Below are 26,969 nucleotides of genomic sequence, written 5' to 3' on the forward strand. Positions count from 1 at the left end.
CATTAGTACAATCCATAGATCTTATCTGGATTTCACCAGTTATACATGAACCCATTTTGTAGGTGTTGTGTGTGTACCTCTATGCAATTTTATCACATTTGTAGCTTTTAGTAAAGATCATGTCAGTCAAGATATTGAATTGTGCCATCACCACTATTGTGGTACCATCACCACTCCCTTGTGCTACTCCTTTATAGCCACACCTACTTCCTCTGCACCCCTGCCCCCATCCTTGACCCATGGCATCAACAAATCTGTTCTCCATCTAATTTTTTATTTCACAATTGTTACATAAATGGAATCATTCAGTATATATCCTTTTAAGATTGGCTTTTTACACGTAGGATAGTTTCCTTGAGGTTCATCAAAGTTGTATTGTTGAATAGTATTCTATGGTATGCATGTACCACAATTTGTTTAGCCATTCAATCTAATGAAAGACATCTGGGTAGATTCCAGTATTTGGCTATTATGAATAAAGCTGCTATGAACATATGTGTACACATTTCTGCACGAAAGTAAGTTTTCATTTCTCTGGCATATAGGCCCAAGTGTGCAATTGCCGGGCTGTATGGCAAACATATTTTAGTTTGAAAAGAAACTGTCAAGCTATTTTTCAGAGTGCCTGTACCATTTTACATTCCTACCAGCGATGTATGAATGATCAAGTTTTTCTATATCCTCTCTAGAATTTGGTGGTGTCACTACTCTTTTATTTTATAGGTGTGTAGTGACATCTTACTGTGGTCTTAATTGTATTTCCCTAATGACTAATGATATTGAACATCTTTTCATACACTTATTTGCCATCTGTATATTCTCTTGGATGAAATGTCTATGTATGTCTTTTGCCCATTTTCTAATTGGAGTTTTTTGGTTTTAAAATGTTGAGTTTTTAGAGTTCTTTATAATTCCAAAAACAAGTCCTTTGTTAAATATGTGATTTGAAAATATTTTCTCCCAGTCTGTAATTAGCCTTTTCATCCCCTTAACAAGCTTCACAGAGCAAAAGTTTTACATTTTGATGAGGTCCAGTATATCAATTTTTATTTTTATGGATCATGCTTTTGGTATCATATTGTTATATGCCTATTATATAACACCTTTGGAGAAACATTCACCATGACTTTCTGCTATCTTTAATGCCTTTGGAGGATTTTCCGTGTGTGTGTGCATGTGCGTGCATGCACGCTGACCGGCCTGACTAAAAGATTTTGAGCTTATTGCTTGTGCATAATTACTAACGCATTTGTACTACTATGCAGCTCCTGGAGCTGAGTATAATACTACAAAATACACATAGTGAATTTTGAGAGTTTATTTACCATGCCTGATGTGAGCAGGGGAGAAATAGCTCATAAAGTTACAATTCCTCTTTGAATTGTACTGTCTTCCATTTAGAAAAAATAGAGAAGCATGACTAGTATATATACAATGTTATATAATAAATCTGTGAAATTTCTACCTTGAAAATTATGTAGTCAGACATCGGCAAAAAATACAAAAGCTAAAATTCTTTAGCTTCTAGGAGAAGCAGTGTATACTTTTGCAGAAATCGAGACTTGAGGGCTACTGTACAACAAATGCTTGAAACACCTACTTTAGTAAGTAGATAACAAGAATCAAAATTGAGTAAAAAGAGACACAGCAGGACACTGGTTTTAGGTGTTCCATATGAGGACCGTCAGATTCCATGAGTTTATATCACCAAGCACTGACTAGTTGTCATTATCAGCCGTTGAAACTCAATTTAGTGTAAGGTAGGGCTAGATCTCTGATATGTTGCCTTAGGTTTTACCACTATTTGACCAATTCCAGTTATTTGAGCAATAATTCTTTGAGATCAGGGCAAACAGAGAGTCCAAGTGACTTACTCGGATTCCCAGTGGGAAATCTTTTCAGAGTCAGGAATGAAGGGGGCAGTAACCCAGCTTTTCTGTATTCTTTTCAGAAATCCTTCAGGACATAAATGCTGCTTTCTTCCAAAGGAGTGACTTAAAGGTGATCTAAAAATAACTTAAGTACTGGATAAACCTCCTCTACCTCGGTCCACTCCCAGATAAGCATGGTGGAAATTTTATTCACAACCCTTAAGCAAAAACATCAGCAAAGATCCTTTGACCCTTGGTTAAATGCAAAATAAATAGATCTCCAGCCGCCTGGACAACTCGAATGCAAGAGCTATTTGTGTGGTATTTCCAAACATTGAAAGAGAAATTAGGCATCTGACAGGGGCTATGTCCTTTTTTGTTGTTGTTCTTTTTAACCTTTTACCAAACCTCCTTTCTCTCCTCCTCTTTTTCCATCCCATCCTCAGTACCTCCATTTTGTAGGCTCTAGTCCCAATATCTTTCCCTAGACCACAAATGGCTGATCTGATATTGGGCTATTTGATCTTCTGGAAACTCCTCAAAGAGTTCTGATTTGAACTGGTCCTTTTTGTAATCAGCTTGGTCTGCTTAGGGACATCTGGAGGTGGGAAGTTCTTTTTAAACAAATTGCTTTATTAGTTCTGAGAATGCCCCTCACAGGACTTGACGTAAAAATATAATGCTGGACTCCTACACAAAAACACTAACTCACACTGGTAGGAAGAGAAGCACACATACATCAGCAGGGGCAAATCCATATGAATGTGCATAAGTATACAGCAAGCCACAAATGGACTCAATAATGCATAGAGGGGGTGCAGTAGCGGGTGGTGAGATTCAAAATAGATTCTCCTATACTTCTTAGGGTCTGTAAAGTCTGCATAGCTATCAGGGGCTCATAATGAGCACTGGATGACCATGCTCCCTTAATAGTGGTGAGTCAGAAGATCAGGCGCCTACTATGAGTCACTGTGGAAGGTGCCCCAACAGTAAACCAAGCTGCATTCCATAAAAGCTAAGGGCTCCATCCTGCCCCCTGACCTGCAACTCCTCCTGCAGGATTCGCTACAAATAATGATCTTCACTGCCCCAGAGGAACTGCAGGGACATATGAAGTTGGGAGAGATGGGGAGGTGACTCTGTATCCAACCTGAGAAAAGAATTGTCAGGATATTAGAATGAACTGAGTGCTATCTTTACCTATAATGATTTGTTGGGCCCTTTTTCTTAGAGCAGGGGCAGGTTAAGGAGGAGGTCATTGTCATCAGCCCATAGCATCAGCAGCCTGCCCACACTAGTTTTGTTTCTCACAAAGAATATCAACTTCCTTCTTTGTTGAGGTCACCACTACACTGCTGCTGCTAGGCAGGAAGTCCAAGCTCTGGAGTATGAGTAACATGCTAAACCACATGGTGACACTAAAACCCAGGAACCATGTGCGCCTTAGGATGGCAGCCCAGGGAGTGGTCAGAAGGGGAAAATAGCAGAATCTGAGATATTACCCACTTGGAGCCTCCTCTCCTCCCTTACTCCTCCCACATTTCCCCTCCTCAAGCGGAAACTGGGAAAGGCCTGCCTGAAGGTGATTACATACCCAAATGCCCCACCAACAGCCATCCCACAAAGGAAATGTCTGCTGTGGTGGAAGCCTTGATTAAAACAGCTAAGACAAAGTTCAACACCAATAGGACTAGAAGACACTGAGGAAAGAGAAGGCCAACTACTACTTTAATTGTTTGCTTTTCCTCCCTCCACTCCAGACTTAGAAAGAAGCTACATGCCAGAGAACAGATATCCTATGCTGCCACTGAGCAAAGAATGCAATGGGTCATGCATATACCCCAGTTACCAGGCTCCCTAGAAAGAAAAACAAATAATAAAGCACTCTGGTCATAAGAGCTAGGCTGGCTCACAACCACCCCAGTGCTACTGGTTACACTGTTGGTATGATGCCCACCCTTGCTCAGACACACTTAGAGTGTAGAGTGATTAAACAGCTCCTACAGTGAGTTGAAGCTTTCATGCCTGACTTCTCCAGCTACACTACTTTAACTTTTTCCATAAAACTCCCCCTGGCAACCACGAGTCAGTTCCTAGGATTGGCTTCAGCCTAGAAAGGATGACTAGGTTTGTGTGGTGTTTTTTTCTTTTCTTTTTCTCTTCCTCTCCACTTCCCCCAAGTCATAGAAAATGTGTATATCAGCCTTCTGAAATGTGGACTTGAAAAACAAGGCACACATAGTTGTCCTTCATGCTGGAAGGTGGCACAGGCGAGAGTAATGACTAGCCATGTATACACATGGCTGTAAATATTTAGTGTGGGGGCAATCTCTTCCATGTTCTACACATGAACCCTATCCTTGAGGCTGGCCTTATCCACTACTCATGCCAGGTGTTTTTCATAACTTTGCTACTAAGATTTATATTTGTAGTAGAAAATATCAATATGTAAAAAGATATGCTACTTCTGAGAATTCCTGACTAGAATGGCCTGTACATACACTCTCATTTGCTAGAAGTCCAAGGTCTAGTCATGCTATGCTTCAGTGTGTCTTGGAAGCTTCTCTTTATCCTGTAGGCTTCTGATTACCTCACCTCATCACATACCGATTGTTGAATTTCCAGCTTCCATTTATAATCCACAGAGTACCAACTCAGAGGAGTTGAGGTGTGATGGGAACTCAGATGTTGCTGCCCTGACTTTTTGATACTGCCCTCCTTGTTCCATTGGTGGGTTTTAAGTGGTAGCTTTCCACTGAGTGTCATCTGTGGACAGAACTCGATCCTGTTGCAGGATGACACATAAGCTGGATTTGTTCTTGCTTCCCAGAAGTGCAGTGCTGCATCTGTACTGTTATTTATAATCATTTGCCTGTCTTCTGAGGTGTGTGCTTAGCAAATACGACCACTTAACCACAGCAGTATCTAAATGACTGTCTTCGGAATTCTAATGTTATTTTTAAACTACAGAGTCCAAGAATTTCTCAGAAGACAGGAGACGTGCTCAGACATGAGGCTCCTCCATAAAATCTCAAGGCTACTTGGCACCATGGATTAAATACCTAAATCTGTCTTCATTTCACCTAGAGATGGAGAGTTGGTTATACATGATATTGTTCACTATAAGGAGCCTTAGGATCTGAGAGACCTTGTCAATGCAGCCAAACTTGATATCAGAGCTCAGGTCTCTTAATAGCAAATATTGTAGTAATATCAGTGCATAAACATCCTTGTTCCCTCCACTTCTCCTCATAGATATAAATCCATGCGTCAGAGTTTGTGCCTGCTATGTTTGCTATGCTGCAACCTCAAATTACAAAGCAGTACTAGGAAAATCCTATCTGCTTGAAAAATCTCCCTAGGAGAGTCTCCAAATGAAAAAAGTCTCTTTCAGGACTTAGGTTTCTGCAGCAACTTCTTCAAAAGTTGGAATAAAGTTAACACTGGACTTTGTAAATTCTCATTCCTTTATCATGAAAGTTCATCATCCCCTTTGATGTTTGAAGGAAGATCACTCAAGTGTTACCGACATTCTTGCTGGAGGCCCGCCCAAATTAAATTGGTGCCAATTCTGTGTACCCTGGAGATTATCTATCTATCTATCTATCTATCTATCTATCTCTATATCTATGTATCTATCTGTATCTATCATCTAGATCTATCTATGTATCTATCTATCATCTATATGTCACCTATCATCTCTCTCTCTATCATTTCTATGTATCTATGTTTCATCTATCATCTATTTATCTATTTATGTATCTATCTATCATCTATATCTATGTATCTGTCTCTATATTTATCTATCCTATCTAATCTATTTTCTATCTATCTATCTATCTATCTATCTATCTATCTATCTATCTATCATCTATTGTCTCTCTCTCTCTTTCTGTCTCTGCAGGTCTGCAGAGATAGGGTGCTGCCACTGAATGATTTTTGCCCTGCAGCTCTTCGGGGGTTCCTTTTTCCTCTCTTTCACTCATACATAAAATTGCTTTCAAATTAAAATTGCTGCTTTTCTGGGAAAAAAAAATCTTGAGAGGTATCAGTGACTCAAATGTCAGGAAGGATTGAAATAATTAACTAGAAACTTAGAATTCTATAATTAATTAATATGAATGAAATACCTGTCCATTACCAATAAATTATAGAAAGAAGAGAGAACTTATTATGAAAGAAGTCAGAGATGCGATTACTAAGTGCTCAAAAATACTTGTTGAATTGAATTGCAAGTCTCTCTCTTGACATGCCCCTTTAACCAGAAGAAAACAGCAGTAAGTAAAGGGGGTCCATGACTGTGATATTAAGATGCAGTGTTAAAAAGCAATGATAGCCACTCTTGTTGTTCCCATGTTTTCCTTATTTTGCGTGGAACATTCACCCCTTTTGAACAGGAAGGGGCTGCAGAGACAGTGAGCGAGTATAGTACTTGCTTGAAATGAAACCAGTGTCTTTCATATCATAGCAGCTACCATTTTTTTTAAAAGAACTAATCAGGTACCAGGCACTGAACTAAACACTTTCTATGCCATGGATCCTTAGAGCAACCACACAAAGTGGCAATTATTAATTTCATATGATAATTGAGGAAAATGAGACTCAGAGAGGTGAGTGAAGGTCTTTGCCCAAGGTCACAGAGCTAGGAAATGACAGAGCTGGAATTTCAACCCAAATGTGTCTGACTGTGAAGCTCACTATGTTACACTGCAACTCCCACGGTTAGGCTCACATATTGCCTCTGCAGGTAGAAGCAGATCTTAGTAACTCCATTTTATAGACAGGGACATTAAGGCATAGGACAGAGAAGTATTATTACAAAAAGTCTAAAACATTTTCCCTTCCACACAATCCAGGCTTCAAAGGGGAAAAATGAAATAGAGAATTAACCTTCTCCACTAGGCTTCTACCTTAGAAAAATCTCTACCCAGGGATATTAGTTGTAGTGACATATGATCCTGCAGGAGATAGCATGCAGGATGAGCCAACTTGCTGTGGCAACACCACATTGTGGCAGATATGAAAGGGGAACACAGACTTCAGCTGTGCCTATTAAAAACAGTAGTAGACAGGCAGAGATCTGTGCTTTAACCCTGTCTCCATATACTCGTTTTAAATTAACTAATTCCACCGTGTATTGATGTCACAGTCATTTTGAAGCTGTGCAAAGTGCTTTACAGAAGTTTTAAGGCTTTAAAATACCTTTGAGCTTAGAATTTTAAAGTGCTTCCCAGTTACTATATGGTGGGAATTATGCTTATTTACCAATGGATAAATAAGTGAGAGGTTAAAGGATTTACCTCAAATCGCAAAGGCACAGCTAGGAATAGAATCAGCCTCTTAAATCTCAATTCTGGGCCCAAACATCTAGACTGGTGTGTTTTTTAATCTCTTAAGAATTATAGAACCTTCTGAGCATTCTGATCTTAGGAAGTCCCAAACTATTTATAAGCATCCAAAAGAGTTTTATATGAAACAACCATTACAACCACCTTAAAACTGTGTCTCATCTTAAGCCTGTGGATTTTGTTAGCTTTAAGGAAGGTAATTAGTCCTGAGATAAAGTCAGATGGCCCCCATTATCCTACTTTGTTTAGAGGAAACTATATCATTTTTGGGCTCAAGAGGACTGCTTTGAAAACCTGGTACTAAATAGCCTGACATGGATTAGGGATTGGTTTTGGAGTCAGGAGCCTTGGGCTTGAATCTTGACTCTGATTATCCTTTAGCCTCATTTTTCTCATCTGCACAATGGGGGTGAAACCAATACCACATACAGAGTTGTGGTGAGAATTCAAGGACATAGGACATGGGAAATATGGAAGCATTTTAGAAGGCTGTAGAGTATGATACAAATATCAAGTAGTAGTCTAGAAAGACCACTACTTTTTATGGCTATAACGTAACTGATTGAGAAGTGTCTCTGAAGGCTCAGTTTGAAATGTACTGAGAAACAAATTAGGAACAGTTCTCCTTACACGCATGACAAGGCATTCCAAAGGTATGTCAAACAGGTATATACAGGCAGCAAAACCGAGACTGAGAGATGTCCCTGAACACCAAAGATTGAATATAGATACTACTTAGTGTCGAAACTAGCCTTGTATGAGATGCATGCGGGAATCAGTTCCTTTCTCAGGCTAGGGCACCTCTATCAGTCAGGACCTTATGCTCCCACATCAGAGAAAATGGTGCATAGAAGTGGGTAGGCCAGGAATGAAACAAAAGCATCCCAGACCCTTGGAAAGAATACAGACAGAGTTTGAGCAAAGTGTGAGTTGCAAAGTAGAAATAACATTAGAAATTATTAATGTCCTATGCTATCTTCCCTGACCATTTCCCCTCCTCCTTACCCATCCACCTCCATTCACTTGTCCTACCCCCACCTTCTCCTAGCTCTTCATTTCTGTCTGCATCCCCAAGCTTCACATGCTCTTGTCTCCAAAAAATACCCAGTGTTTTCTCACCTTGGTTCCTTTGCTCACACTGTTTTGTTTGCCTAGAATTCCCTTCTTATCACTCTTCCCAGCATCTTTTCTCAAATAAGAAAACTTTTACTCATCTCCGAACTCAAGTCTACCCCATCCTGCTAGGCTCCAATCAGTTCTTATCTCCTTTGAACTCAGAGTTTCTCTCATGGCCATTGTCATTTTCTACTTGGGGTTGTAGTTATTTGTATACTTGGTCTTATTTTCTTTACTTAGCTATAATTTCCTTCAGTTAATTTACAGTTATTGGCACAGTGCCTGACACAGAGTAGGTGTTCAAGAAATGATTTTAAGTGAATGAACAAATGATCATCATTGCTTTCAATAAGCAGGCCACCGTCATCTCTCACCTGGATTTTTGCAACAGCCTAGGTAATCTCCCTGCCTCCTATCTTATCCCCTCCAATCTATCTTTCTCACTATCACAATATATATCAGATAAAATTACTTTTATTATGTTACTCTCCTACTCAAGAACATTAAATAATACCCTGCTGTACAGAATAAAGTCCAAATCCTGCCTTTCTCTCAAAACTCTTTGATATCAGTTGAATAGAGTCCTTGCTGCATCCAAGTCTTTGTGTATGTTGCTCTCAGATCTAGGTTTGATTGATCTCACCTCCATCAGGAAGCCTTCCTTAACTACTCCATCCCTTATCGTTCCCCTCTTTTATAATCATACAGCATTACTCTCTGACCTACACTTGCTGTAACCTAATCGTATATTTTCTTGTATTGTTATGTACCTGTCTCTGGTGTACATGTTTTTTTTTCCAAGTGAGATTGCAGCCTTCACATCTACCCTTGTTCTTTCCACACCAACTAGCAAAGGGCTGGGGGCCTACCAAGCTTTCAGTTCACACTTTCAAACATTTGTCAATTTATTCCCTGATTATTCCATCTGGCTTGCCCTTTGTTTCCTCCACTTTCTGCTGCTATGTTAAGGGGCTTATTATTCAGTTCATACCTAAAAGACAAAGTTTACCTGGTAAGAATAGTTTTCTTTAAGAAAGTCCCTACCTCCCCTCAACATTTTCAGAGCTAATCTTACAATACCCTAAGTATATATTAGCTTGCTGTCTCTGGAGATATCTTAATATCTATATATTTATATCTCTATCTATCTATCTATGACTGTTTTGTTATTTCTTATAAATTCAACAGTTATTAAGTGTCTACTATATATGAAGAGCTTTAAAATAGAATCTTTGTTATAGAGAATATATTCTTCTTTAACACAAGAGAAATGTTCTCATGCTCCTTCTATTAATAACTAGATAACTGTTAACCTTACTGGTTTCCAAAATCACACTATATTCCTAGGCTTACAAATAAAGACTTGGGTAATAAGAGAAAAGCTACTTGCATTCTATCCGAGGACAACACATGAACAATATCCCCTCTCCTTTCAAGACCATTCAGAGGATTTTTCTCAACAAAGAGAAAACAGCCAAAGGAGAGGATAGAAAAGTTGTTGAAAAAAATTACTCAGGATTGACACTTTCAAAGAAAATGTTCCTGCAAAAAAATTACACATTCTCTTCTTTCTCCCTTCTTGTTCAATACTTCAACTTCAAAATCAATAACTTTTTCTCTGCCTATTTCCCCAAACATTATTTGTCCATGTTCATCTCTCTTCCATTATCTGATTCTATTGATTTTGTTCATTGCTTTCAATTAGTGTGTATGTAGTGGGGGGAGCAACAAACTTTTTCCACCCTGCTTACTTTTCATGGTAAAACATACATACTTTGGTCCTTTAACCCTTAAGTTCTCATCCTTCTCTAATCACTGTGCTGAGCATAACCAACACTTCAAACTCAAAATTTCCAAAACTGTACTCATGATCTTCCTCTGGAAACTACCTAAGCCTGCTCTTGCTCCTGTCGTTTTTATAATTTTAACAACTCCAGGCTAGAAAGTTTAGAGTCACCTTCCATTCTTCTCTTTCCCCACCATCCACTCTTAATCAATTACAAACCAAATCCCAACAGCATCTCTTCTATCCACTTTTTCCCATACTGATTGCATTAGGTCCTCAATATATCTTGCATAGATTGATGCCCCTTTCTCTAGAGTCTTCCTGGCTAACCCATCCTATATATTGACAGTTTTCTTAAATCTAAGCCTAGTCATGTTACTCTTAATCAAAAACCTTCCATGATTCTCCACTGCTTATGGAATAAAACACGTGTTCCTTCACATGGCATTCAAGGCCTTCTGCAATTTACCTCCCAACTAAGTTTTCTAGCCTTTCTTCCTGATGCACTAAATGTTCCAAACGTCTTTGTGGGACTCTCAGAGCATCGCCCTTTCTAATTCTTCCATGTCTATGCTTAAGATAGTCCCTCTGCCTCCTGTCTCTTTTCCCACATTTACTTATCAAAGTCCTACTTAAACTTCAGACACAGTTCAGATCTTACCTCCCTCAAATAACCTTCCAAGACTGAGTGGGTCCCTATATCTACTTAGCACAGTTCTTTGTCACTAGTACGCCCTAAAAGTGGTTTGTTGAAATGAACTCACATGAGAGCATGCAAACTTTAGGGAACTCATTGCCTTGTGGGAGTGAAACAGGCTGAAAATAGGTTAAATAGGAGAGCTGGGCAAGAGCTTGGCACCACAGTGAGCAGCCAGAGCCTCCTCCTTCATATGCTTCAATGTCCAACTAAATCTCTATTTGTGTGTGTGTGTGTGTGTGCGCGCGCACGCGCACGTGTGCACTTGTGCCTACCTACCAGGCTGTTCAGCTATTGGAGTATGTATACTTGGGTATGTTCCTGGGAGCAAATGTACCACTGTGTACCTGTGGATGCATGCCTGCCCATGACTGTGCCCCTATAAATTCCTGGTTCAAATCCTTGTCACAATTTTCTGTTTTAAAATGATGGTCACACCTAGCAGAGTGGCACAGTGGAAGCATGCTGGGCCCATAAAATGATGCCCAAGGTAAATGTGATATGAAATAAAATAGGATATTTTGGAAATCAGTTCTGAGCATATGGTTTATAGGCTTCTAGGGAGTTACAAAGAGAGCCATTGTATTTAAATGTAAAGAATTAGTATCAGGATCAGCCCATAAGGCACATCAGGAAAAGGCACCATTTGCTAAAAATATTTTAGTTCCATTTGTCAGAAAATTGTCATAATACAGTTGACTCTTGAACAACATGGGTTTGACTGTGCAGGTCCACTTACACGTGGAAATTTTTTCAATAGTAAATAGTACAGTACTACACGATTTGTGGTTGGTTGAATCCACAGATGCGGAACCTTGGATATGGAGGAAGTGCATATAAGGAGGAAGCCCGGATATGGAGGGCCAACTATAAATTATATGAGGATTTTCGACTGCGTGGAAGGTTGGTGCCCTTAACCTCAGAGTTGTTCAGGGGTCAACTGATTTTGTTAGCATGAGGCACTTGACTGCCATCTTCAGGAAAACTGTTTAGAATAAATATCTATCTATATCTATATCTATATCCATCTATATGATGTCTACTTTGTGAAAGGTGTTCCCCTTAGTCATGGCAGCCTCACATAGTGTACAACCTGTACAACTTTATGTGGTGATCCTGCCCAGTAGCTATTCTAGAAAGGGTAGAAGTTTTCTACCTCCTTTAATGAAAAAGTTCCTTCTGATTGGAAACAAGATGGTCATTAGGGTTTCCTGCTGTCTAAGTAGAGACTCTGTATTCACTTTCTTGATCAGACCATTTTCAAGGTCAGGGTGCTCAGGCATTGGTGAAACAAATTAAGGCTTTTCCTGTAACTAGTAGAAAGCTATTTTGGATAAAACTTGGACTGCCAAGGGGACATCAAAGCTTAGTTGTTGCTTTTTATTCCTCACAAGAAAGGGAGAACCTCAGAATAGTCATATTGACACCTAGCTCCAAATTCAAGTGTCAGATACAGGAGAAATTTAACACCAAGGCAATGAGTCAGGAGCTTTTCAATTATGGTTAAAAGAATACCATAAATAGATTAAATCCTAATTAACAGTTAAGATTAGTGATAAGACTACCAACTGGTACCTAGTTATGTGTTTAACCCTGCTCTCTATATACTATAATTAAGTATAATATTCTTTAGTGTTGCTATACTTGAGTGTTTTAATAAATTTGCATTTTGTTTTTTTTAAAAGAACTGACTAGATAACTCATCATTCTCATTTTTGTCAAGATTAACTATGCATATAACCAAAGACTAGTAATTCAAATCCACATGATCAATACACGGCTGCTACTAATGTGTAGGGTCCCTCTGTCTGAGTTAGAAAAAACTACAGCCCTCTGGGAGGATATGAGGCAGCCCTGCCTACAATCACCTACTGGCAATGCACCTGAGTTGTTAAGTCCATTTTTTGAGGGGTGAATATATTAAAACTTACCTACATACCTAAAGATAGAAAGTGATGATAGCAAATATCATGGCATATATACAAACGATACTAAAATAAGCTAGCATTTGCATATTTCTTATTTTTAAAATATATGTTTAAAATCTAATTTCTCATTCAGCCTTTATGGCATTTTCATAAAGTAGTTCAGACACCATGTATTGAGTGGCAGGCAGTATATTAGGCCCTAAGAGCTTTATCCTTATAGCCCTAATGGGATATTCAAGTTGATAATCTCAGTTTATGAGAAGCAAATGAGAAGCAGAAGTTTGTACAGGGTGGTAGGGAGCCCAGAAGAAGGGCACCCAGCCTAGATGGGATAACAGTGAAGACTTGCTGGAGGAGACTGCCGAGCTGAGCTGAGTCAGCTGCACATTATTGGCTTAATTTAAGAGACACAAAAGCTAAGCCATGGAAAGATTAAGCAATTTACCCCACATTACACAGCTATGTAAAGTGGAATCAGGCCTAGAATCAATGTGAAGTAACTCCCAATCCAAGAAAGAGTCCAAACTATTGAATGTCTGGCTGCAAGGTACCATTTGGACTTATTTCAGAAATAAATTTTATTTGAAATAGAATTTTATTTGAGAAGGTCCAATACTCATATGTCTCACAGTTGCATACATGCATTAGAATATTAGAAAAATTCAGGCACACCAAAACAACCCAAACCTATGTTAATTAGGACAACTAATTAACACCTCTACCACAATCCTGGCAACATTTAGTTCTTCGTTCTGTGGTTGCTGCAGCTTGCTACAGGAAGATGTATTGCATAAAAATGAGGCATTAGCTCAGACTTCCTCAGATACCAACTTTAAGAGGCCTGAGTCATTCAAATCATTCCCCAAAGTTTTTCTACCACCAAAGGCAGCAAACAAAAGTACTGCTAATTAAATGTGTCATTAGGGTTTATTACAACTAGCATATATTAAAGTCTCATTCACCACTGCTTTGAATTGGTTTTGTTCTGTTTTTATTTGTGCTTAATTGTCCTATTTTATATGTGTTTAATTTTGTAGGATACTTTATATCCTTTTTGGATGCGGGCAGAATGCAAATTCTAAGTAAATAATAACAATAGATTAAATTTATGTAGAATTGGCTCTTTTATGTGCTGCATGTACATTTTATAGTACACTGGGGTCCCTTACAAAATCAGTGTGTATGGTACATTTATGCCCATTTTATAGGCGTTGGAACAATTTTGCTGTTTTAAATTATTACAGAAGCTTACAGTTATATATTAGCTTTTATTACATATTTTTAGTTATATCTACAATTTACTTGGTGTGGTGTCCTTGGTCAGGAACACAATCCCCAATAATAAAAATGTTCCTACAAGCAAAGACAGCGTACATTATGACAACCCACTTTATAAGATAGTTGTAATACATTCCTAGGGTGAGTGAGGAGGGAGGAACTCTAAAATGACATGTTTCCAGGACAGTATTATCTACTTTCTGGAATATTTTAGGCCAAATGTTAAACTCTGACTTGTTTCTTTTTTACTATACAGTGTATTCCTACCTCACCAGCATCCTTGCTAAGAAGCCAGTAATAAACAGGGAGTACAAACTCACTTTCCTATTAGCTTAAAATAAAGAGCTGGGAAGGCATGTCAGTTACAAACCCAAACTAGCATAGAGGAGGACTAATGAAATACTTCTTGTAGGCTTTCACTTGATTTCATTGAGAAAAACATAAAAAGATTCTATGGCTAAAAAGGTTTTTAAAACACTGGACTAGCTGATCTCCAAAGGTCCCTTTCAGGACAGTCTGGAATTTGGTATACAAGGAAATTGAAAGTTTTGTAGTGTTTAATTATATGCCCCATCAGCCAACCCTCTGCTTCAGTCATTATTTTACTAATCAACAGCCCTCCAATGGTTATACCTCATCAATCAGATGATATACACAATTTTGCAGGTTGCCTTCAAAGTTTCAATAGGACTTTCCCCAATCTACTTTATTTTCCACAAGATTTCAATCTGTACTCTACAATTTTATCAAAGTCGCCTTTTTTCTAAGTCCATATACCTCACTCTCCTGTCTGTAGGCCCTGGCCTAACCTGCCCAAATCAGGCATAGCTGCACCTCTGTCTGATACTTTTCACTGTCATTGCTTAATTTAATTTAATTCCACTTTTCTCTAGGTTTGAGGAAGATATATTGTTCCCACTTACCTCAGACAACTTCATTCTTTCCCCTAAATTTCTTATGTCAACGTGAATTTGCTATCAGGTAATCCCTCATATCTGAATCTAGTCCATCCCCGAAAACGCTGGATAGTGAATTTCAGATAGTGGGCAACTTTATTCCATTCTTCTCAATTGAAAAAGTAATAATGCCTTCCCATTGCATCTTCCAAACCCCCAACCAGTTTCCTCAAATACCAGTAAAACACTCTAAAATACTTCTGTAACAGTCCTCCAAATATGTATCATATTGTAAAGCATTTAAAACACCAATGCCTAATTATTAACATTTAATGAATTAATTAGCAGATATGTGTAGTTCACAATGATGCTTATACTATAGTGGATACAAACCAAAAAAATAAATAAATAAATAAAAAGCAGGCTTTCAAGCTGCCTGGGAATGTCTATCTTTGTTTTGCACCATTAGAAGGAAAGACTTTTTCATCTTTTTTAAAAACTTTTAAAAGTTTAGTTCTGATGAGGGATGATGGAAAGACAAAATAAAGCTTTTCCAAGAACTTCTAGACAGAGGACTCACTAGTGAGAAGCAATATAATAGGAAAACCATGAAGAGAGCCACTGAGGGGGTGCTTTGATTCCATGTGAAACCAAAGTGAAGCCAAAAACAAACAAAACTGCCCTGGAGGTCTTGTCACCCAGTTGAGTACATTAAAGCAAAGGAGACCACAGCAAACACCAAAATTATCATTTTAATTAGTCTTAACAGTCAAACCAATTAAAGTGAGGGAGAAAGTGACAACAATATCCAAATTATGGGTAAGAGAAAAGTTATGTTCTACTCAAGCCTGGCAGGAGGGAAATTGTCACAGCAAGCATTAATTGAGGTTAGTGAGAAGGGCACTAACTTGTTAATTTTCTGAAATCAGTAATCTTGTTTTGTAGCCTCTCTGCTGTTTATGCTTAGCTGTTTTAGTAAAGCTACATCACATTTTCCTTTTATACTGAAAGGGAGATGTACAGTGATGTAAGTAAACCATGAAATAATATGTTAAAGGTAGTAATAGATGCAAATGACACTTATTAAGGGAAAGTTAACAATCAAGGTAATTCTAAAATGAGATGCAGAGACTACTGTTAGAGTTGGGGTTTGGAGGATGGTGCTGTCATGCTGGAGCCACTTCAGGAGAATGGGGACTCAATTGACAAAGCCTGGGCTTAATGAAAATTTTCCTGGTTTCAAGTATCCGTACTCACAGCCAAGGAGATTAACAAATTTTACTCAGCAGGTACCTTTCATTTCCTGCCTCAAGCTGCAAAATCCCAGAAGGGATATTAGCTGCAGGAGAAAGCAAATGAATGAACATTCAGGATTCTGGATGTTCTTACTTGAGCCCTGCAAGCAGTGATTCCAGCCCTCTCCTACTCTTGTAGGCAGGGGCCAGGCTCAGTCCCCATGCCCATCACCTCTCCTTTCAGAAGAACTGACAAAACTCTGGGTGGGAGCATCATGCCTATCTCTCAGAATCCCACAGTATCACATGCCTCGCCCTGTGCTGCTGGGAGGGAAAAAAGGCAACGGGAATCCTTGCTCTCAGGGGCCAATATCTCTTTTATAGGCTCTTTAAAAGCAAAAGGCTTAAACAGCAAATGCCTGTAATGCTTTGGAAGATGAAAATCTCTAAGTGCTGCAGACAAGGCTGAAGATTCTGATCTTAAAAGAAGTGCATTACACTCGCCTTTTAAATTACTGATTCAACCCTGGTTGGATTGTATACAGTTTATTAACTCTCTCAATTTTCTACCACATTTGGTTAATGAAAGCTGGATGAATTGAATAGTCTTTCTCCTAATAATTGTTGTTAATGTCCACACACATACGTATTTCCCTTCTGGGTAGGAGGCACCCAGAAGAGCACGATACTGTGAGTTTGTGTTAAAGAGACAAAACCATCAGTACATCTTTGCATATGGCTAAAAGTGACCCAATAGAGTCTCAGAAATTTAGATTTTCCTTTTGGGAATTTAACAGTAGGAAGAAGGTGGATTTTGTTCTGGGTCTCCTCGAAACACAAGTCACAAAAGCTAGCTGGACAAATGAAATCTAGATGACCAAGAAAGTGCTGTTAGTAAACGTGAGCTCAGTCAACTATTTATATATGGGACATTTGTTTGTGTAGATACAACAATTGTATCTACATAAAATGTATACTCTCATCGCTTTACACTGCAAATACATCCCTGAACAGTTATGTTTCAAGCACATGTTTATCAAGCAGATCATACAGGTAGATACACTTTAAGCTAAAATTAATGAGTGTTTCCTAAATATAATGTAGAACAATGTACGTAATCTAATAATTAAGTGGGAAAGGTGACTGGGACGGGGGAAGCCTGAGACATAATTGCACATTCCCTAAAGTCTTACTATTGTAGACTATAAGCATATATTCAGAGAAAATAAATGGAAAAAATATATCAAAATATTAACAGTAATTATCCCTTGAATGGCAGGGTGCTACATAATTTTTATTTACTTTCTGGAAGCTTTCATGATTTTCCACATTCTCTGAAATTAGCATATATTCCATTATTTTATTACATTACATTTTTGTTTAAGAAGAGGTATGCTGAGAGAATTGACTGAGTGAATACCTTGGTAAAGTACATCTGGTAAAACAAATAATCACTCCCTGTACATCTGTTTTGGTAATTGGGTCCCTCATTTACCATTGCTTCTTAAAGGAAATCTCATCTATGTGATTTTGCCCACCGTGGATTCCTCAGTGCTAAGCATGTAGGACATAGAGCAGGTACTCAATTTAATTTTTAAAATATTTTAACCATTTTTAAAATTGAAGTACAGTTAGTTTACAATGTTGTGTTAGTTTCAGGTGTACAGCAAAGTGATTCAGTTATATATTATATATATATATATATATATACACACATATCCTTTTCATATTATTTTTCATTATAGGTTATTACAAGATATTGAATATAGTTCCCTGTGCTATACAGTAGGTCCTTCACTTTAATTTTTAAATGAGTAAATGAATTAAAAAATTTGGAAAACATTGAGTCTTATTCTCTGCTTATAAATCTGACTTGCAAATTGTATGTATTTGTGAGTGAAGCCCTTTATCGCTCTATGAGAACAGACATTTAAGTGAGCACATGATTAAACCACTGTCAGAACCCCATTATTGAATTGGCTAAGCTCCTTCTGTGCTAGGTAGGGGTGTTTATCTAATTTGAAAATTAATAGTAAGCGTGTCATTGCTTTAAAGTTTATCATCAACTCTTGAGTTTCTATAGTATTAGAGCAGAATGATGATGCAGCTAATTCCCAAATCATTTCTGTTTGGTTTGGAAAAGAGGTATATGATTTATCCTCAGAAGCTTTGCCTTCTTAATTCTGTTTTCCATGGACAGGGTTTTCCTTTACTGAGTGTACAGCCTGAATGACAGATTGGAAAGGTAACCAGAAATGGGCTGGAGGCAGAGGGAAGCCAGCCTGGGATTAACCATTGACTACCCTTCAGCCTCACGTGCTGAATTTAAGGTTCACTGGTACTTTTCTCGAATGATATTACCTTTTCTTTGTATAACACTTTCTAGTCTTTAGAGTGGGATGGGTGGAGAGGATACTTTTTCTTAAAAGACAGGCCTTTTTTTTTCTCTTTTTGGCTCTTTCTTTAAAAAAAATTTTAGGGGAATAAAGTTCAATGGTGTTGGTGAGATTATGGCCAACTTGCCTTAGGAGGGTTTCTCTTCTTTTCCTGTTAAATTTCTCTTTTTCTTTTTTTCCTTTTGTGTGTGGAGAGGAATAAGGTCTATTGATTTTAGTGAAGTTGAAGGTATCTCGTATGATGGAAGTATTTTTCTTTAAAAATCATCTCTGGGGAAAATGTTCATTGTTTTTGGTAGGGTTGAGGGAGCATCTGTCTTCAGGTTTGGAGGATTTTCATTTTTTGAAAACTAGGTTTTGTGGAGAGGAGCTATAAAGGCCACTGGCTTTAATGAGGTTGGGGAGCCCTTTTTAGGAGGATTTTTCTTTCCTTTTCTTTAAAATAAATTATTTGGAAGAAATAAGATTGGGAACATCTCTCTTTGAAAGGATTTCTTTTCCTTTCCTTTTATTAAAAAAATAAATATTTGAAGGCTGGAAGACAGATAAGGCACCTGGGTTTGGGTGAGATTGGGTGCATCTCCCTTTGAAGAAGCTTTAGGAAATTTTGTGGGTTTTTCTCCTTTTTATGGGGGGTGGAATGCATTGATTATCAGGAATAACATTCATTATTTTCAATAACATTCATTATTTTCATTGGTTCATCTTCCCTGAGAATTTCTTCTTTTTAAAAATTATCCCTTAATTAACTTTCTTCTTCCTCTCTTCCATCCCTTCCTCCCTTTCTACCCCCTTTTTTTCCTCCCTTCCTTTCTCTCCCTTTCCTCCTCCTCTTCTCTCACCTCCCTCTTTGTTTCTCTCTCTCTCTCTTTTTTCTTGGAGAAAAAATGTTCAGGGACTTGGTGAGTTTGGGGGCTCCTTCATTCCCTAAAAAGGAGGTTTCTCTTTTAAAATATATTCATTTTCTTCCTTCTTTCCCCTCTAATTCTAAATGTATGTACTTGTTTTGAGAAAAAGGAGCTTTGTGGAGACTGGGGACATCTTTCCTTAAGAGGGTTTTCTTGGTTTTGTTTCTGTTTCTCTCCTACCTTTCTCTTCCAAGTTAAAATTTTCCTATATTAAAAATAAAGCTTTTGGGTTTGGATGAATTCAGGTCACCTCTCATTAGAGGGATTTCCTTTTATTTTTTTCTTCTTTTCTGCATTTGTCTTCGTTGTGTTTGAACAGAAAAGTTCATGTGTCTTTGTGAGGTTGGAGCACTTCTTTTTAAGAGGATTTTGTTTTCGTTTCATTGGTATTATCCCCTCCACCAATATACACATCCTTCCTTCATTAATTTTCTTTTAAATCTTAAAGAAATTGTAAAATATTTCAATAAAGAAATTGAAATAATATTCATGTGCTTTGGTGAGGATGGGGCATCTCCCTTTGGGGGGATTTATTTCTTTTGTTCCTTTTTTTTCCTTTTATGGGAATTAAAAATTCAGGAGATTTGGTAAGATTAGGGACCCTAACCTTTAATATTTCATTCTTTTTGTTAAGTTAAAATGTTTGTGTGTATCTGGGTGGAGGGATTAGTAAGTTTCATCGATTTTGATGATTTTGAAAGTATCTGCTCTTGAAGAGATTTCCTTTTTTGTTTGTTTTTCTCAAAAGAAAAAAAAAATGGGGGTGAATAAAAGTTATTTTTCTTGGTGAGGTTGGAGGTCCTTAAGAGGATCCCCTCTTTTAAAATTTCTTTTTTTCCTTATTTATTCATTTGTTTTGTTTGCTTATTTGTGGGAAGGTAGTAGGTTCATTATCATATAGTTGGATGAACGATCTTTACTTATTTTTTAAATTGAGATCTAATTTGCATAACATAAAATTCACCATTTTACAGCATACAAGTCAGTGGTTTTTAATGTATTCACAAGTCGTGCAAACATCACCACTGTCTAATTTCAGAACATTTTTATCATCTCCCAAAGAAACCCTGTACCCTTTAGCTATCACCCACACTTCCCCTCCCCCCTTCCTTCACCTCCTGGCAACAACTAATCTACTTTCTGTCTCTAAGGATTTGCCTATTTTGGACATTTCGTATAATTGGAAGAAATAACTGTAGGGAGCTTTGGTGAGATTGGTGAACATTTGGGAGACTTATTTTTGCCCCCATAATTTTTGTGAGAGATTGGGCATGGGCCATGAGGTGCAAATAAAGTTTATAAATTTCAAGAAAATTTTAGGGTTAAAAATACTGTTTACCTTGAGATGATTTCTCATCCTTTTCATTAAAAATTTTTCTCTTGGGGATATGTTTCATGGGCTTTGGAAAGGGCAAGGAGCTCCTCCCTTTAGAATTTCTTTTTTTTTCTTAAAATAATTTTCAGGGGAGGTATAAGTTTCATTATCTGGGGTCACTGTCCCTTTCTTTTTTAAAAAATTTGTAAATTTGTTTTTCTATTTTGAGAATAAGGTTTATTTGCTTTGGTGAGGGTGGGGGCATCTCCCTTTAGGAATGGCTGCTTTCCTTTTTAAATGCTTTAAGTTTTTATTTTTCCACTGAGAGAATTACAGTCGGCGGGCTTTGGAAAGGTTGGGAACTGTATCCCTAGCAGAATTTCTATTTATTTTCTTTCCAAAAAAAAAAAAAGGCCTTCTTTGGGAGTAATAGGTTCAGGGTCTTGTGCCTCTTCTTCTTCCGTCTCAGGCTCCTGTTCTATGATGGCCTCCTCTGGGAGTATCAGACAGGGAAAAGCAATCACTGCTTTGGAAAAAAATCAAGGCTGATGGAATGTCAGCTAAAAGATTGTTCTTAGACAAATGAGTATCCTACATGTCACAGAAAGCCATATGTTGGATATTTTTAAAAATCCATAATAGATAAATTAATAGTTATATCCTATTAGGTGTCAAGTTCTATTTTTGTTCTTTCCCACCCTGCTGCCTTCTTCAGGGGAATAAAAGAGTTAATAATGCAGAGGAAAGCATTCTGCAAACTGTAAAGTGCCATACTAGCAGTAGGGATTATATAATCCTTATTATAAGGCCCCTGAATGCTTTCCTGGCCTCTATGGATTTTTCCCCTTTTCTTGGAAGCACTTTGGGTAACTGATGGCTCAGCCTTGCCTTTTGGGCTGCAGATCTGCAGAAGCCCCAGTTGGAGATTTTAATAAACATAAAAGAACTGTATTCTCAGAAAAGAAAGACCACTGGACAAATATCTCATTATTGTTTCTAAAACATCCTGCAGCAAATGCTCAGGAGCTCTCAGAATATACCAAATAAATCAGATGGTATCATCAAAACCTGGCAAGGAGGGGAGAAAGAACCTATGAGGAAAGAAAGTAATTTCATCCTGACCTTCAACAGGTTAAACATTAGAACTACATCCTGAAGTTGTTTACAGTCACTGCAGATATTCTGTTCACTTAGGAAAAAAATTTATTACCCCTGAAACCAACAACATCATCATTAGTCTGCTGCTGCCAGGACTGCAGGGGATAAGGACACTTTCCAAATCATTTTTTTTTAATTGTTAGTAATTTTCTTCTTAATTATGGTTCTAACATCCATTCTGAAAATGGAGAGATTGACTGCATTTCCTAAGGGCTATATATTCCAGGCTATTTAAATAAGCATTTACTTCTCACTCTGAAACGAGTGAGAATGCCTTTTTTAATTCATTCACAGCAGCAGTCTCTACGTCATTGTTGAAAATGGAATTGCTAGGTTTCAAGCTTCAGCAAGTGTATTGAGCAAAAATAGGGAGGGCTGAATTATATTAGGCACTGGGAAGGAGAGACAGTATCTACCTTTGAGAAGCTCAGACGTAGGTAAGATATGAAGCATTCAGGCAAGAATTACCAGATGTCATATAAGCAAATGCTTGCTACTTTGCAAGAAAATGTGTGCAAAAAATACCAGGAAACTGTTCTGTTATAGTTTGGGATGTAATAGTAATTGCTGTGTAGTCATTAGGAGTGAGAGATACAGAGACCCCTCTTTAACCCAGAAATAAAAGCCATAAAAGTGTATTTCATTAATCACCTGTATGATGTGATTATAATTTCATAGCTGGTCAAAACCCAATGAATAAAAATATAAACTGTCTTTCTTCAACCACAGCTGAGTGAAGGGAAGCAAATATGGTCTACATGTAAACCCCCACCCCCAAAGAGAGTTATAGCATTGTTAAAGAACCAATTCACACATCTTTACTTACACTTGTTGCCACCAGGTGGGAGACTACGGCTCATTTCCTGGAAATTAAACCATTTCAGAAAGGAAGGAAATAGACAGGTTTGGTTCACAGACTGTTATCCAAGTAGGCATTCAGAAAGAAAACATGAGCCCCCTTTTCTCAGTCCCTACCCTCATGCTTGTCATAGATTTGCAACCAGCAGGTTCTGAAACCCCCAAAGAGAGCAGACCACACACTGGAAGATGTTGGGTTTTTTACTGCAGTATTGGTCGGCAAAGTTATCTGGGAGAAATCTGTAGTCACATTCAAACCCTTTGTTTTGCTCATTTTATCCTTTGACTTATCAGGCTAGTTTCATGCTACTGGTACTGACTGTGTCTTACCACGTAGGATTTCATTGTACGATGAGAGCTATATTTAGTTTTGAGCTCTAAGATTCTCTGTGTGTGTGTACACACACACACACACACACACACACGCACACGCACACACACACACACACACACACACACGTATGTCATTCCCTAAGCTTGCCTCAAGGAGGCAGTGTCTGAGAATAATGCAACCCTAGCTAAGATGGCAACCTGTTTGCCTTGAATGTTAAGATGCAAGTCAGCTGGCTATGGGTGCTATTTGCCTGAGGAGAATGCAGCAGAGAATGGTCCTATCACTGAAGATCAGATGTTCTCATCTGCATCAGAAAGCAATAGCATAGCAACACCTCAAGTGTTGGAGAAGGGTTCCTCCCAGGAATTTTAGCATTTACCCAGATCTTTGCATCCTTCAAAATCCTCTAGGGTTCATTTATATGGCCCTTTTGAAGCCCACTCTGCAAGATAAGTGACTGAACAAAAGACCAGCTCTACTTGGCAAAATGAAACTGGGGGAGGTGGTCCTGGTCCCCTGCCAGGGCTGCCAAGTGCCCGTGGGTCAGTTGGCCAGCACGCCTGAATGGATACTATGTAGAGGAAGCTAACCTGTTTCCCCTTACCTTGATCCTCCTTATCTGTCTGGCAATAGAAATTTTCTTGTCCAGCTGCTGGGAGATGCTTTCCCACTGTCACAGGGCTCATCCCTGGAGCTCCCGACCTCCAGTCAGTCTTCCAGAGGCCAAAGAGGCCATACATTCACTGACTATCCTGGTAATTAAGCCCTCAGATGTCAGTTTCTCAGTCACGTTCGTGGAATGTCACTTAAGAAGGCCACAAGTTAGGTGGTCCTTATTGGTCTCCCTCTCACCAGCTTTATGCAAACTCTTCCAAAAAGACAAGAGCAAGCACCTGGTTAGGGTGACCTCCCAGGTCTAGCTGCCCCGCCCTTTCCCTTCTTGAGATCACTGAAGGGAAGGGCTGCTCTGATGCAGGAAGGGTGTGTGTGTGTGTGTGTGTGTGTGTGTGTGTGTGTGTGTGGAGATCCATCATTTGGTGAGAGCGGGGTTGTTGGATTAAAATATATATATATATATATATATTAGTTCCCTACAGTTCTATTTTATTTCTTTTGAAACCTCTGCACCCTTTTTTCCCTGTGAAACTTTTCCCTTTAGAGTTCCTCTTTCTCAGTCGTTTATCATTTCAGTTATTTTGCAAATTCAAGCCTCCCTAGTCATAACTCAGGAAGCAACCAGCCCTTCCATTTCCATTTAGAGATGCCAACCCCTACCCCCTTCCCCTACATTCTACAAGTGTACAGTCCAGAGCAGAAGGATTCTGAGCCGTGTTCCTATGCCCTGCTAAGCAGCAGGATGGACGGGCATCGTTGGTGTGATGTGTTGTTTCCGTGTTTTGTTGTTTTTCTCTGCGGGGAAGCTAAATGAAGGTGTATGTATGCATTATTATGATTTTCACAATCTTGTGGAACAAAGTTTAGGAAAAACGAAGAGTAGGGGGAGCACAGAGAAAGTAAGAAAGACTCCTTCTGAAGAGCTGGGTTTCGGGGTTTCAGGGTCCAACGCAAGGACTGAAAACTGGGTTTCGGGGTTTCAGGGTCCGAAAACCTTCGGACTGAAAACCTTCTTCCTCCTCCCTCCCCCGTGGGCGGGTGCCCGAGGATTCTCCACTGGTCTTCTTCCGGCTAAGTGCAACGTTTAAGAAGTCGTCTCTGAAGACTGGAAGAGATGAGGGTTCCCATTCACATGCTCTCAAATACCAACTCATTTTCGTGTATCTAAACTGGGGCTCCTGTACCATCCCAACTGGCACCAGTGCGGGATGCCAGTTGACCGTTTGTGACGCGGCCCATCACTGTATCACCGTGTTTGCACCTACCTGCCGGGAAATCCTGCAGAGAGATGGAATGGTGGCTTCGACATACGCATGCTCTCCCCCTCCTCCCCTGCGAACCCTGCCCTTCCCCTGCAGTGCGCGTGGGCGCCGCCCAACCCCTCATCCCCACGCGGAGTACCAGCGCCCAGCAGCCAACAGAGGCTCCGGGCCCCTCCCTGGAGCGTTGCCAGTTGTGCCCCAGCTGAGGAACCCCCTCCCCAATGGCAGGGAGGGGGCCAAACAGACGCTGCTGTTCCGCAGCTTGGGCCTCTGCGGCAGTGACCGCGGCTAAGAGGTGTATCCCACCGCCCACCCCCTCCCCAATCCCGTCCCTGTGTACCTTGGGCCAGCCCCTAACACCTCTCTAGGTCTCTTGCGCTCCCTGGGCTTCCTCTTCTTTTTCAAGATATAGGCGCTCACCGCACTGTCACTTCTCCTCATGAGGAAAACTGCTCCGACTCCCAACCGGTGCTATCACCCCCGTTTCTAGCCCCAAACAGCCCACTCTCACTTCCACATGTTGCTTCCCGCCTCCCAACCGCTTCCCAGTCCCCTGGGCTCCCCCATCCCCGCATCTTTCCCAGCATCTTTGCTAGTCGGTGGCAACCAAATGGGATGCTAAGGGTGCCCAGAGTCCCGCAAGCTGGATAGCCATCCGGCCTCGCCTGGGTTCTTTCCCTCCCGCCCCAGGGGATCTTTTTCTTACCTTTATATTGGACAACGGCACTGGCACTAGCGTTCGTGGCGATGGCGAGGTCCTTAGACCTTTCTCTGGAGCGACCACCGGACACTGCAATAGATGTGGTGCTGGGCTCGGCTCCGGACAGGACACTTGAGCCGGCTCAGGGCAGGACTCTGTGGCTGGTTCTGTGGCTGGTTCTGGGGCCGGCTCGGGGGCCGGTTCTACGGCTGGTACTGGGATCGGCTCAGGGGCCGGATCTGTGGCTGGTTCTGGGGCCGGCTCGGGGGCTGGTTCCGTGGCTGGTTCTGAGATCGCTTGTGTGTCTAGTTCTGGGGCTGGTTCTGGGATCGCCTCCGGACCGGGTTCTGGAGCAGGCTCTGGACAGAACTGCGGTGCCGGTGCCGGCGAAGGCGCGTGGAGCAGCTGAGGAGCTCGCGCCGGCGGTGACGGCGGCGGCTTCGGCGGTGGCCACGGCGGCGGCGGCTCTGGAGACTCCGCGGGCTGCTCGCCAACCTGAGGCGGGGCAGTGCCCTGGGCCGCGGCAGCTCCGCGGTCCATGGCCGCACACCGCCTCAGGTCCGGGCAGCGGGCGACCCTGAATTCGGAGGGCTAAAGTACCCTCGGGCGCCCCGCCCACCCTAGTTTGACAACCCCTTCCAGGGTGCCAAACTTTCCCCCGCCCCGCTCCATGGCTGGCTCCGCTCTGAGGTCTAACCCGGGGGCGCTCGGCGTCTCCCAGTGCTGGAACACGCCCCTCGGTGAGCGCACACCTCTTCGTAAGCAGCCACGGGCCCGATGGGCGGGAAGCAGAGGGGCTTGCGAACGCGGACTGGACAGAGCGCTTGATGACCTCCTAGCGACGCGCGGGGTGGGGGTGGGGGGGCAAAAAGGGGAGGGGGAGTGGGGAGGCGTTGGGGGGGGAGTGTTTGAAGCCCGGCCGCGTTTAACCCTTTAGTGACGCGAATGCAAAAAAAAAAAAAAAAAAAGCTAGAGGCGAACTTGAGGGTCTTTGCAACCCCCCTAACCACTCAGTGTGAGCTGCTGCTCAGAACAGCTTCCATCCTGTGTCTGCTCTCTCACCTCAGCAGCAGGTGATCCTAGCCTCGGACCAACCTCTTGCCCCTCATCTCCAAGCCTCTGTGGGCAAGTAATCCTTTTTTCTAACCCGGGAAAAGAAATTAAGCGGTGCGGGGTTGGGGGTGTTGCATCTCTGTGTGTGTATGTGTGTGTGTGTGTGTGTGTGTGTGTGTATTCAGTCCTTTGGGTTGAAGTAAAATTCGTGTGTG

The 26,969-nt window shown here is 40.4% G+C and overlaps 1 protein-coding gene across 1 annotated transcript in view; it reads right to left on the reverse strand.

The window, feature by feature from the left end:
- DGKK (diacylglycerol kinase kappa) overlaps positions 1-26,241 on the reverse strand; it is a gene marked incomplete at both ends in the record, with an annotated part of 159,759 nt that extends 133,518 nt beyond the window's left edge. The window contains one exon of the mRNA XM_082681869.1: positions 25,708-26,241. Coding sequence (XP_082537995.1) covers positions 25,708-26,241 — 534 coding nt within the window. The remainder of the gene's footprint in view (positions 1-25,707) is intronic.
- Between the last annotated feature and the right edge of the window lie 728 nt (positions 26,242-26,969).

Source organism: Grampus griseus (assembly GCF_964374135.1).
Source record: "Grampus griseus genome assembly, chromosome: X".
Taxonomy (NCBI): domain Eukaryota; kingdom Metazoa; phylum Chordata; class Mammalia; order Artiodactyla; family Delphinidae; genus Grampus; species Grampus griseus.